Source organism: Echinops telfairi, unplaced genomic scaffold (assembly GCF_000313985.2).
Source record: "Echinops telfairi isolate 266 unplaced genomic scaffold, ASM31398v2 ScPeMD7_655;HRSCAF=1070, whole genome shotgun sequence".
Lineage (NCBI taxonomy): Eukaryota > Metazoa > Chordata > Mammalia > Afrosoricida > Tenrecidae > Echinops > Echinops telfairi.
Window position 1 is genome coordinate 11,664,611 of NW_022104553.1, and position 14,072 is coordinate 11,678,682.

At 42.0% G+C, this 14,072-nt stretch overlaps 1 protein-coding gene across 1 annotated transcript; it reads left to right on the top strand.

The window, feature by feature from the left end:
* Positions 1-2,812: 2,812 nt before the first annotated feature.
* Positions 2,813-9,852, top strand: LOC101639035 (mamu class II histocompatibility antigen, DR alpha chain-like). The gene is made up of 5 exons (XM_004711730.3): positions 2,813-2,922; positions 6,181-6,426; positions 7,798-8,079; positions 8,365-8,533; positions 9,388-9,852. The coding sequence occupies exons 1-4, from the start codon at positions 2,838-2,840 to the stop codon at positions 8,520-8,522; spliced, it is 771 nt and encodes a 256-aa protein (XP_004711787.2). The 5' UTR covers positions 2,813-2,837; the 3' UTR covers positions 8,523-8,533; positions 9,388-9,852.
* The last annotated feature ends 4,220 nt before the right edge of the window (positions 9,853-14,072 follow it).

The window sequence follows — 14,072 nt, forward strand, 5'->3', positions numbered from 1 at the left end:
ACTAGCCTCCTTCTCCCGTTCTGCTGCCCCATTCTTCTTCACATAGTCCCACTTCTCAGATTACTGAGAAGCCTAGAGATTGCGTAAGTATGGTGAGAGGCCTTTCCTGATTTGAAACCATGTAGTATTCCATTGCCCTTGGTCCATGTACAGACTCTATGTGAGCACAGTGAGGGCTCAATAAAAGATAATAATTCTACCCATAACACTAAACAAAACTTCCCCAGTGCTATGAGTCTCTCCAGTCTTGCATTTAGTTTGTTTTCATTTTCATCCACTTCTATGGTATTACTGTATCTGTATACAGTGAACCCTCGCCACTTCGCGCTTCGACTTCCGCGGCTTCACTCTATCGCGGTTTTTGCGTAACAGCGCATGCTCTGTCATGACTGCCACTGATTGGCTCATACTGTACACGCTTCTGTCTGCATCGCTACGTATCGGAGCTACGTATCAGATGCATTTTTGCTTTTGTACAGTGTACTGTAATTGTTTGCGATTTTTAAGAAATTTTATCTAAGCCCTGTGATGGCTCCTAAACGAGCTGCTTCTTCTAAGCCTTCTGACAATAAAATTAAGCGCCAGAGGAAGATGCTCACCATCCAGGAAAAGGTAAAACTTTTGGATATGATCAAAGATGGCAAGAAAATCGTGGAGGTTGCACGCCATTGATTACAGTATTTGTAAGAACTATGTATAATAATACTGTATGTGAAATATGTAATACTGTAAACTAGATGCCATAAATAATATAATAAATAATAAATGATAATTGTAACGTCCAAAATGTTTTACTGTATTTTCCCTTTTTCGTTTAATAAATTGGGTAATACGAGTGTAATGGTGACTAACGGGTGTTTTTTCATGTCCTCTATGCTCTAACTATGAAAATATTTGATTTACAAATAAGGAATCCTACTTCGCGGAATTTCATTTATCACGGTAGGGTCTAGAACCGATTAACCGCGATAAACGAGGGTTCACTGTATTAGAGAAAATACCATTGTAATTACATTTCACGGGTCTCGTGCTTCTGAAAGTGGCCTATGTTTGCCAGTGGAATTTACCATAAGAAGACTTGAAAGGTGCCCATTGGGCAGAAGTGATCTCAAGCAGTGGATACACGGATCGTGTTCCCGAGACATTCCGCTTCCTTGGGACTCAGGAGCTGTGACTCCTTTCTTGGCTTCCAACACCTCCTGCCTTCTTGAAGTAAGGGGTGTGCTGGCCTTCGTTCCTCAAGACTATCGGTTGTAAGGCATACTGCCCGGTAGTAGACTCAATGCTGTTTAAAATGCCTACAGTGGTTTCTGAGATTTCTCACCCCTTACCGTCAGCAAGAAGACTTCATTCAGGAACCCTCATCGCTTCCCACAAACAAACAGGAAGCTACAGTTTTGGAGAGAGTAACTCGCAAAACTCACTCTCATCGAGTCAATGCCTACTCACGGGTAACCCTGTCATGTAGAACTGCCCCTGTGGGTTTTTGAGACCCTGTCTGTCTTCCAGGGAGCCCCTGATGGTTTTGAAATGCAGAGCTTGGGGATCGCAGCCTAATGAGCAACCACTCCACCACCAGGGCTCCTGCTTCGAAGAGAATAGGGAAGCATAAATAGTCTACAAACAGAAATTCCTCTTCTGTTGCAAAGAAAAGGAACTGAAAGGTGTTTGTTTGTTTTTTCTAACGTCTTCCCAATGTAACCGCCTGGTGAAATAACCAATCAGTATTTTAGGGTGAAGTCGTATCATAAGTTGCTGAGTAACAGCTCAAATTTAAGATTCTATTACAAGTAAAGTATCTTTGAATGGTGCGAGTTAGGAGAAGGTACCCCTTTTACAGCCACTGTTCTCAGTAACCACTTCCTGTGTTCCCAGATGTAACCTTCAATCGCTTGCCAATTTTAGAAGCATGGGAACTTATCCCTGTTCCTTTGATAGTCTGTATGAATAGCCTATTTCCAGGGGCCCCAAGTTCTTTGGAGATGTTGGGCATCCTGGGGCCTACAAAACTGGAGGAGAGGCATGAGACAATTAACTGTTCCCTAGTTCTGCCAGTCTTCTGGCATTATTCATAGTCGCACAGTTTACCTGCCATTTAAATAGTTTCCTGTCTCTAAATAAGCTCCCAAGTCTCCCTGGTGGGTTAGTGGGTTATGTGTTGGACTAACCATAGCTCACCACAATGTCAGTAGTTCAAACCCACTAGCTGCTCCATGGGTGAAAGATGAGATTTGTCCATTCCTATAAAGAGTCATATTCTAGGAAGCCCACAGGGGCAATTCTACCCTGTCCGATAGGGTTGCTATGAGTTGGAGAGGACCCTTTGGCTGTGAGTAAAATGAATAAATAAATGAATAAATAGATAGATAGATAGATAGATAGATAGATAGATAGATAGATAGATAGACAGACAGACAGACAGGCTGACTCCTAACTTTCATAGCACAGGGCCAAGATCTGCATTGGATTCACATAACACAATGTTTCTGTTGATTCTAGTCTCACTAAGGTGCTTCAGAACTATCCCTTTCCAGGGTTAAGTTTAGAGAAGAGTCTGTGTACGATCATCTACTATAGTCAAAGCTAGTATTTTTGCTTATTCGTCTGATTGATTAATAACTTTCCCTTTTTATTCAACCTACTAAATATCTCCTTCTTGTACTCTTTAAGTGAGCTCCTTCCTTAGCAATAGGTGTGTCGTGTCAAAAGAGATTTCTGATTGGCTGCAGCTCAGCTAACCTTAATTGTAACTGTGCCCAACTCTACTATACCCTGACATCTGTTATTTTATCTCGGTTCATCCTGCCTCGCTCTTGAGCTCTATTGACTCTACACTCATGAAGACAACGGCCCTAGGTGGAGTCCGGGGATTTTTCATCTGGGCTCTCTTGATGATCCCTCGGGAATCACAAGCTATCAAAGGTAGGTGCAGAGAGAACCAATCAAAAGCCATAAGCTCTGATATCTTTGAAGAAATGAATTGTACACGTCTAGAAGACTATCCTTAGCACAAAAGGAAAGCGTGATGGGTATTATGTGGGGCTAAGTCTATGTGTGTAACAAATGGCAGCTTGGGTGAGGTCTCTCACCACAAAATGAAGTTCAATTTGGTTTATAAGAACAAAACTCAGTTGTAGAGGACTCTGTCTTTGATAGAAACCTGACATGAGAGAAAAAATAGTTTGTCATTTTTCTTTCTGAAAAATTAAGAAAATCAAAGACCTCACATAGTTTGGTGAAGATTGACTGATGAGACAAAGTATGAGAAGTTATTAACACATGTTATTTTTGACAAGGCTATCGAGGTGGTGCAAAGAGCTAAGCACTTGGCTGTTAACTGAAAGGTTGGTGGTGGCTTGAGTCTTCCCAGACACACCTCGGAAGAAAGGCCTGCCAATTTCCTTTGAAAAGGTCACAACTTTGAAAACCCCATGGAGTACAGTTCAATTCTGACACATGTGGGGTCTCATGTGTGGAAGTGGACTGATGGCAATGTTTGTGTGTTTGTTTTTGCCATGCAAATGCTATCAACAGGTGGTGAACCTAGACATGGTACTCCTTCCTCTAACAGTGACAATCCACCCTACAGTGGATCTCTTTTTTTTCCCTAGTACAAACCTTCCCAACGGGAAGGTGAGGATGGAGGGGGATGATGGACAGGACAGGACTTGTCTTTCGCAGAGGCCTTCGGTGGACCTTACAAAGATCTGATATTAATGTTTTATAGTGATGTTTCCAAGACCCTACAGAAATGAATGAGGGATTGAGGAATCGGATTTTTTCCTGCCATCTCAAGAGCAAACATGTGTGCTACTGAGAAGACCTGTAAATGAGTACTCTTCAAGCAGAATGACTCCCACAGAGGGTGGCGTGCATATTAGAAATATGCAAATTAACGATCAGGCTGTTAGACCACGTGGCCAACAGCAGTTTCCATGGTCCAGAAAGAGCCACGTACGAGGAGGCTCTCCTGAAAAGATAGAGGCTTTCCTCTTAGATTGTGAAGGAAAGCAAGAATGTGGGGAGGATGGGGGGAGCAGGGGAGCGGGGGTTGTTGGATCTGCAAATGTTAAATTAATCCCTAGGTTTATTAATATAAAACACCTCACGTGTCCCTAAATACTAGAGAAACAATCCCCAACTAATGCACACACACCATAGAACACACATACACTCCAATTGTAGATTTCCGTCTTCAAATTGATTATTTACTTGGTGTTGTCTGTTCTCAGTATCAACTACAATAGAAGATTTATGCGCCATAATGTTAGTCCCAATCTAGAGAGCATTAAGACGTAATTGGGCTTGCTGAGGTAAATCCAAACAATCTTTCTCATAGCGGCCTCTGTGACTTGGCGTGTTGTCAAGTTGTCAAGCATCAACTCTGGAGTCAGTTCCCACCCACAACAACCGTGTGTACAACAGGGTGACAAAATCACAAGGTATTCACTTTCTGGTTATTCCAGGCTCAGCACAAGTATTCAGTACAAAGCATCCCTGACCCTAAAGAGGGTCATTGTTTGTTCTGACTTATCTAGGTCAGAACACTGTTTGTTGTACACTGATTTATAAAAGTAAACTGCTTCACTTACCTCATTTAACCTTCAAAACAAACCACCATTACAGATTTATAATTCAAAGACCGCACTGAAATAAACAGAGCATTTTTCTCAAAATTCCTCAACAACAAGTAGCTGAATAAGAATTCTAGATTTAATTTGGGTTCAGAATTCACAACTCAACTTTTTTTTTTTAATCGTTTTATTGGGGCTCATACAATTCATCACAATCCACACATACATCAATTGGGTAAAGTACACTTATACATTTGCTGCCCTCATCATTCTCAAAATTCGCTTTCCTCTTGGGTTCCTGGAATTAGCTCCTCATTTTCCTTTTCCCCCTCCCCCTCCCACCCCGCTCCCCCTCCCTCATGAACCCTTAATAATTTATAAATTATTATTATATCTTATCTTACACTTCCCGGCGTCTCCCTTCACACACCCTTCTGTTGCCCATTCCCCAGAGAGGAGGTTATATGTAGATCCTTGTGATCAATTCCCCCTTTCTCCCCCCACCTTCCCTCCCGGTCTCGCCACTGTCACCACTGGTCCTGAGGGGTTCATCTGTCCTAGATTCCCTGTGTTTCCAGTTCCCATCTGTACTGCTGTGCATCCTCTGGCCTAACCAGGTTTGCAAGGCAGAATTGGGATCATGGTAGTTGGGAGGAGGAAGCGTTTACAAACTAGAGGAAGGTTGTGAGTTTCATTATTGCTATACTGAACCCTGAATGACTCATCTCCTCCCCACTACCCCTCTGCAAAGGATGTCCAGTTGTTTACAGATGAGCATTGGGTCCCCATCACGCACCACCCTCATTCATGTTGATATGATTCCCCCCTCCACCCCCCACTGCCTTTGGTGCTTGTAGCCTGAGCCCTTTGGCCCTTCATGATCACACATGTTGGTGTGCTGCTTCTATGTGGGCTTTGTTGCTTCTGGGCTAGATGGCCGCTTGTTTACTTTCAAGCCTTTAAGTCCCCCCAGACGCTATAGGTCTCCATAGCCGGGCACCACCAGTCTTCTTCACCACACTTACTTATGCACACATTCATCTTCCGCGTTTATGTGGGGAAGGTGGTCACACAGTGATGGTTTTTGTTCTTTGGTGTCTGCTACGTGATCCCCTCCACACCTCGTTTTCACACAGGCTAGTGTGCTTCTTCCATGTGGGCTTTGTTGCTTCTGCGCTAGATGGCCACTTGTTTGCCTTCAAGCCTTTAAGGCAGAACTCCACATTTTAAACAGCGTTTCCTTCCTTTTGGAGAATCGTGCTCTACGAAAAATATATCCTGGAACTCTCAGAACTGTATATAGAACTTTGCGAAAAAGAATTAGAAAATATTTCTCTTTGGAGTTTGGCATGCTGTGTTTTTAAACAAGGTTTTATGCCGCAACTAGTAACCTGAAGTCAAACAGTTTCACAAGACTTTAGATATATTAGCCCTCGTTATCTTTAGTTCAACCTTTCTAACCACCGCCCTTCCATCACCTCTCGAGCACCATTCAATAAGTAAATGCTTCACTCAAGTTTCATTTTCCCAAACTCAGTCTTAGTCTCTCCCTCTCCCTCCCTCTCTCTCCTGACTCCCATCCTGACTCCTTTTCGTGCCTTTTCAGCGGACCATGTGATCATCCAGGCCGAGTTCTACCAGAGCCCAGACCAATCAGGCGAGTTTATGTTTGACTTTGATGGTGACGAGATTTTCCACGTGGACATGGGCAAGAAGGAGACCGTCTGGAGACTTAAGGAGTTTGAACGTTTTGCCAGCTTTGAGGCTCAAGGTGCCTTGGCCAACATAGCTGTGGACAAAGCCAACCTGGACATCATGAAGAAACGCTCCAACAACACTCCCATCGTCAATGGTACCTCTCTCTGTTGTGCTCTTAGACGAGGGAATCTGTAGCTTTAAAACAAATGCTTCAGCTCTTTGTCTCCCAGAATTGGGACAGACTTTCCCCATGGGGTCACACAAGACGGCCTGGAGTCACCATGATTGAGCATCAACTCAACGGCAACTAACAGAAAACTTGCCATAAGCAAGCCCAAATAGCCATTACATGCGCCCAATGGGTTGGTTTCTTCTTTTATATAAGCATGTCTTCTATACCATTTACATCCACTCACAAGAGTCACTACCTGGAATCCATGTTAGGGAAGCCAATAATAAAGTCCTTGGGTACCTTACATCTCACTATTGGATCAGGTTTCATCCTTAAAAAAACAATGACCTTTCAGGGGTCACCCTCTTGAACTTGTGGTATATGGTTGTTTGGGGGGGAAACAAGGACTGATGAGCCTATAGAGTCAACAAGTGGATTGGGGGGCAAGGGCGCACAGAGAGAGGGGTGGAGTGAAGGGGTGATTATCTCAAGGGGTCCATCGAGAAGAAGAATGTTTGGAAACGCTGGTAACAAGTATACCATCCTGCTGGATGTGATTGAATTGTGGAATGAATTGATACATGTGCTAATCCCAATTGATAAAATAATAAAAATGACATATATGTCAAATACCTCATGATATGGGCAAAATTGGACTGTGGACCTGATGCTCAGCAAAGTTAGACAACCTTATAAGCACGCTTTATGACATATTATTTTAAAGGGAAAAATAAAAACAAAAGATGGTTTTCACACCAAAAGAAAAGACTACTACTGCAAGTCCAGGGTCAGTGGGGAGAAGAGGGGAAAAAACCGGAGGCGGGTTAGAAGGGATAATGGGTGGGGAAAGAAAAATAACCACATATATGGGCAGGTCAATGGGATATTTTTACCATTTTGATGAGATGTGCTATGCAAATACATCTAGTATGTTTATCTTTTGGCGTGTTATATTCTATAAATGAAGGGGGGAGGGACTAAAAAAGAAGAGTCCCAACCTTCAAAATCCTCCAGATTCCTTACCCGGCAAATCTAACTACTGGTCTGAGTGGTTAAAACAGGACAAGTACAATTGAAACTGATTTAAATAGGTTGTGACACACGAGCTAATTTATATATATAAATTATATATATATATAATTATCAGATTTATATATATAATCATATATATAATTATATATTTTTATATTTATATGTTATATATATAATTTTATATATATATATAATCATCAGATTTCAGGGCATGTCAAAGATTCTGAATACTCATGGCACAATTCCAACTCTTCTTTAGCAAGCGTTTGGACCACAATTCAGCATGGAAATCTAATTTCTGTCATATGTTTGTCCCCCCAGTACCTCCAGAAGTGACTGTGCTTTTGCACGACGTCGTGGAAGCTGAACAGCCCAACATCCTCATCTGTTTTGTTGACAAATTCACCCCCCCGGTGCTCAAAGTCACCTGGCTTAAAAATGGAGCACCCGTCACCACAGGAGTGTCCGAGACCGTCTTCCTGCCCAGGGACGACCACCTGTTCCGCAAGTTCTTCTATCTCCCCTTCCTGCCCTCGGCAGAGGACTACTACGACTGCCAGGTGGAACACTGGGGTCTCGACACGCCGATTCTCAAGCACTGGGGTAGGAGCCGTCCTTAGCTCCCTTGTTTCAGCTGATGTGCTTGTCTGGTCCCTTGGGAAGCGGCATTCCCCAACTGCTCTATGCCATCCGATTATAATCCAAATACCTTGTCTTCTTCAATCAGTCACCTTTTCCTCCTATCTAGTCAGCAATTCCTTCACTCTATCGTCCTATTTTCCTCTTCTTTAATTATTAAAAACTAGTCTCTTTACTAAGTCATTTATATTTGCTACCTCCTACCGCTATTCATGATCTGTGATCTCTTTTTTTTCTTTTTACCCCTAGAGTTTGAAGCACCAACGCCTTTCCCAGAGACAACAGAGAACGTGGTGTGCATCCTAGGCCTGGTCGTGGGTCTGGTGGGCATCATCGTTGGTAGCCTCCTCATCATCAAGGGTGTCCGCAAAGGCAATGCTGTTGAACGTCCCCGTGGGCCTCTGTGAAGCACCTGCAGGTGGGTTTGGTATGGTCCTAGAAAGAAATATATGGAGTTGGCCGAGTAGGGAGAAACAGTGGGAAAGTGGAGTGGCTCTAAGAAAAATGGATGCACAAGGCTGTGGCTCCTGATTTATATTCCTAAGGCAGAGTCAGACAGAGGTATTATATGGCATCTCAAAACCTCAGGCTCCCTCATCCCGTTGGATAGATATGCACCTAGACCACAAGTTAAATCTTGACATTCTCTCCAGTGCCTCGTAGCATTGTTTCACATTAGAGCAGTGATCTATGAACATCAGCTTCGAGATTTGGCCGCTTCCTTGCTCATGCGTCCTACGGCAGGCTGTCAATCGGGTAGCACGTACAGAGCTTGCACCCTTGGTGTTTACATGGATTCATGTCATGAAATAGAAATTTCACGGAGTCCAATAGCTGCTTTAGCTTCTCCGACCTGAAACGTGCTGTTGGGTGCTCTAAGCCAGCGGTTCTCAGCCTTCCTAATGGCACGACCCTTTAATCCAGCTCCTCGTGTTGTGGTGACCCCCAACCATCACATTCGTTTGGTTGTTACTTCATCACTGTCCTTATGAATCAGGCGACCCCTGTGAAAAGGCCGTTCAACCCTCAAAGGGGTCGCGACCCACAGGCTGAGAACTGCTAAGGTAAAGCCTGGCCCGCTCACTCATGCTCACTTGGAGAGTATAGCACAGCAGTGCACCTTGGAAGAGCTATATTTACTTCAGGGCAGGCGATCTTCAGAGCCTCATCCAAAGTCAAAATAGTCAAGGAGAAGAGGAGGGTATCTGAAGGAGAACAAAGCTCACAATATCCATCTTAAAACCCTTTCTAACTGTGTGTGTCCTGCTACAGATTGTGGCCATGAAGATCAATGGAGAAACGTCAGTGTTAACAGCTTTACAAAGTCAACAATAGCCCAGCTATTCACCTCAGTGAAGACAACCGTTCTTCAGCGCTTTGCAGTTGTAATATGAGCTCCAAAGGGGTGATCCCTTCCCCTGATCTTGCCGTTGTCTTCCATCTATCGGTCTATTGCAACCTTCCTGTTTGTTTCCCCTCCATGTTCTACTATCGGTTTAATGCCATTCAACACCTCTGGAAGAGATCCCAATTGGTTCATCCTCTGTTATGGAACATTTAAAACATTCCACCACGGGGGCATCTCCTGTGTGCATCTTGTTTGAGAGTTCTCCAAATTATTTGTCTGTTTGTTTTCATAAATGCAAAAACTATTGGGTGGGTATTAGGGGGAATTTTCAATGTCTGATCCAGTTCTTCACAGGGGAGGGGAAAATATGACTTCCTTCCATCACAAAATGTCTGATTGTATCTTATAAACATGGAATTCATCAGAAATGCCTGGGTTCACTGAAGCTTAGTCTTCCCAGTATCTGCAGGCAAACTGGGTTTTGTGACCCTGTCCTCATCTGGGAAACCATTGAGTGTGAGTTTGCTCTTGGGAAATTGTTACTGAGCAAAAGGCGTAGAATGGGTTTGGGATTCTTGAGCCCTCTATTCAACAAGCTATCTGGATCTTCTGTAGAGCAAGTCTCAAATTCTAGATTTGGGCCTATGATAAAAGGGGATCGATAGGATAGGGATAGAAGAGGGTAGAGTGGGTATCAGAATAAGAGATATCACCATCCATTCCAAGATATATATATATATATATGTTAATATATAATGTTATATATAATATATATATAATATATATATAATGTTAATATATATCAACATTACCCATTTCAGATTTAATAAGAAATGAGACTGAACACTAAGAATCAGAATTCCCCTTGATATTAGAAATAGTCCTTGATGTCTGCGTTAGAAGGAGAATATTCCAACTTATTCTTGGAACCATCTTATATTTTGAAATATTCTTCTGAGTGGAGAAAAGTGGAGGATGTGGCATTAAAATTGGAGAAAAGAATATTTGAGACAGTGAGATATAACTCATTTATCTGTGAAAAAAGTCTGAATGCGTATTTCTAAATTGGTTGCCAGAACCCACTCCAAGCTACAAAGGTAAATTACTTGTAACAATATGCTAGACTATTAAATGAATACTGCTGAAATTAGTTAGACTTGAACTTTAACTTGGCTCTATCATTTATAGGCTATATATTAACTTGTATCTTATTTAAAATAACTTGGCCTATGACTCCTCTTATAAAATACATCCATCACTATTTACTACAGTTACCTATTGTGAGAATTTAAAAAGAAAATGCAAGAAGACCAGTTAGGCAGCAAGTTTAGAAATAATCATGTTGTAGGTTTTGTTCATTCCATTGTTTTTCCTCAAAATTCCTACAACCTGCTCATAAAATCTAAGTTCATTGTTATTGAGTTGATGCTGATTCACAACGACCCTATAGGACAAGGTAGAACTGTTCCTCTGGCTTTCTGAGATTAACTCTGTAGAGGCGTAGAAAGCTTCAACATCCCCCTATTCATAGGCTGGTAGTTTTGTCCTGCGGGACTTCCAAGCAGCGACCCAAGAAGTAGCCCATGGCATCATCAGGACTGTTTGGTGCTAAAAAGGAGAAAAGCAAGCGAGTCAAACACAACGACAGTATGATCTTACCAGTAAATCGCAAGTTTCTTTACCTATGGTTTAAAGATGCAAAATAGAATCTTGAGGAAATTAGAACTAGGATACGCACAGGTGTTTCCTTTACATTATCCCAATTTTTCTGATTATAAAAAAGTAGAGAACACACCAAAACTCAGACCAGTACGGAATAAAAAAGAAAAAAACTAAACCATATCCGCTCATATAAGAAAGTAGATTTTTTTTAAATAGATTTTGTTTTTTTAGAAAAGTTTTACATTACCAAAAAAAAAAGTGGTGCAGAAAATACAAACATAAAGCCAAAGTAGTTATCAACGGGTTGCTGTGATTCGTGGAGATAGCATGTGCCTGAAAGTAGAACTGTATTCTATCAGATTTTCAACGGCTGTGACTTTAAGATTCAGTGGCCCTGCCTTTTTTTTTTTTTTTTTTTTGCATTGCCACTGATTGCATCTGAAACACACCATTTGCAGCACCCCGGAATCTCTGCAGAAAATCCAGACCGTTCCAAAAGCCTCCGGCCCCCCACCACATACACCTTTTGCATTCGTGTGATAGATTTGGTACACTTAAGGAATTAATATTGATCGGTATTATGAACTGATATCCACAGTTCACATTCAGGTTTACTCTGTGTTGCCTAATCCCATAGATGATGGGATAGATGCATAGCTGCATGGAGGGTGTCATGCGTTCACATTTCAGTATCATACAGAGCAGCGTCACGACCCTGTGCTCCTCTGATGAGGGCCTCTCTCAACCCTAGACTCTTGATCAGTCTACTTATCATCTCTATAGCCTTGTCTTTTCCAGAATTTCAGACTTGGATCCATACAGCATTGAGCCCTTCACAGGGGATTCTTCTGCTTTGTCACATGTATGTCAGGTTCTTTCAGGTCTTTCATCACTTGATAGCTCATGTCACTGGGTCATTAAATAACTCTCTTATGTATGATGGTATCACAGTTTTTTATTCATTCACCCATTGAAATGCATGGTTGGCAATTATGAATAAATCTATAAACATTTGTGGGCAGGTTTTTGTGTTGACATACATTTTCAACTCAATTGGGTAAATACCTAGGCGTGTCATTTCGGGATTGCATGGAAAACTTTTGCTTAACTTGTAAATAAATTGCCGTGCTGGTTCCAAAGTCTCAGATTATTTCACGCTTCCACTAGCAGTAAGTGACAGTTCCTTTGGGTCACATGCTTGCTTAGCACGTGATACTATCTTAGATTTTGTCCAGAAATCCTTAGTAGCAACCTCAGTTGGTTACACAGGGCCTGATGCTACTTCCTGTCCCCACCACTATTCGTCGCCGTTGTTGTTGTTGTTGCTGCTGTTGTTAGGGCCATTGAGTTGGTTCTGGCTTGTAGGGACCCTATGTAGAACAGAACGAAGCACTACCCCATCCTGGTCCCTCCTCACAGTTGTTTGAATACCTGAGCCCATCGATGCAGCCAGTGTCAATCCATCTAGTTGAAAGTCTTCCTCTTTTTTACTTCCCCAATACTTGAGAAAGCATGGTGTCCTTTTCTAGAACTGGTTTTTCCTGACAACCTGTCCAAAGCATTTGAGACAAAGTCTTGCCATTCTTCTCAAGGTTACCCATAGTTTGTTAGGGTCCACACAGTGAAATGCCCTGGCACACTTGATGAAACACAAGTAAGAATCTCTTTGGTAGTCTCTGCTTTTAGACAAGAGCCAGTTGACATCAGCAATGATAACCCTTGTTCCACATACTTTCTGATCTGGCCTGAACTTCTGCCAGTTCCTTCCCAGTGTACTGCTGCAATTGTTGGATGATCTTCAGAAAAAAAATGTATTTGTATGTGATAATAATAATATTGTTCTATAATTTAAGCATTCTGTTGGGTCACCTTTCTTTTGAACAGGTGCAAACATGGATCTCTTCCAGTCAGTTGGCCAGGTGGCTGCCATCCAAATTTCCTGGCATAGATGAGTAAATGCTTCCAGTGATTCATCAGCTTGTTGAAACATTTCAGCTGGTATTCCTCCAATTACTGGACCCGTGTCTTTGGATAATACTTTCAATGCATTTTGAACTTCTTCCTTCAGTATCATTGGTTCTTGGTCAGATGCTACCTCCTGGAATGGCAGAATGTCAAATAGTTCTTTTTTGGTACAGTCACTCTGTGTATACTGTCCATATTCTTTTGATGCTTCCTGTATCATTCAATATTTTTCCCACAGAATCTTTAAAGATTGCAACTCGAGGCTTGAATTGTTTCTTTAGTTCTTAAAGTGTAAGTTCTACTGAACATATGCTTTCTTTCTGGTTTTCTAACTTTTGAACTTTGCACATTTCATCATTATTTTACTGTCTTCCTGAGCTGCCCTTTAGAGTTTTCTGTTCAGCTCCAACTTCATCCTTTCCTCCATGTGCCCCAGCTACTCTACGATTAACAGCAAGCTTCAGAGTCTCTTCCGACATCCACTTTGGTCTTTTCTTTCTTCCTTGTCTTTTTTGCTTCCCACAAGTATAATATTCCTCATGCCACCCCACAGCTTCTCAGCTCCTCTGTCAGTGTTCAATGCATCAGATCCATTCTTGAGATACTCTTGAAATTTGAATTAGATATGGTCAAGGTCATATTTTGACCTTGGATTTGATTTCAATTTGAACTTATGTCGGAGTGGTTGATGATCTATTCCACAGTCATTCCCCATCCTGATTGTAGCTGCGATATGGAGGTTCTCCATTGTCTCGTCCACAGATGCAGTCAACTTCTTTTCTGTGCATCCCATTTGGTAAAGCCCATGTGCATGGTTACCTTCATTGGTCTTGCAAAAATCTATCATGTGATCTCTGGTTTCATTTCTATCACCAAAGCCATATTGTCCAACTACTGTTCCTTCCTCTCTGATTTCAACCTTTGTGTCCCAATCACCAATAATTATCAAGGTCTCTTAATTACCCGTTTGAACCGTTTCAGA

What these genes read in the sequence shown, in the direction of transcription:
- LOC101639035 (XM_004711730.3), top strand. Translation starts at nt 2,838, where the DNA reads ATGAAGACAACGGCCCTAGGTGGAGTCCGGGGATTTTTCATCTGGGCT. An exon ending in GGAATCACAAGCTATCAAAG is followed by an intron (nt 2,923 to 6,180) that starts GTAGGTGCAGAG and finishes GTGCCTTTTCAG; the next exon opens with CGGACCATGTGATCATCCAG. An exon ending in GCCGATTCTCAAGCACTGGG is followed by an intron (nt 8,080 to 8,364) that starts GTAGGAGCCGTC and finishes TTTTACCCCTAG; the next exon opens with AGTTTGAAGCACCAACGCCT.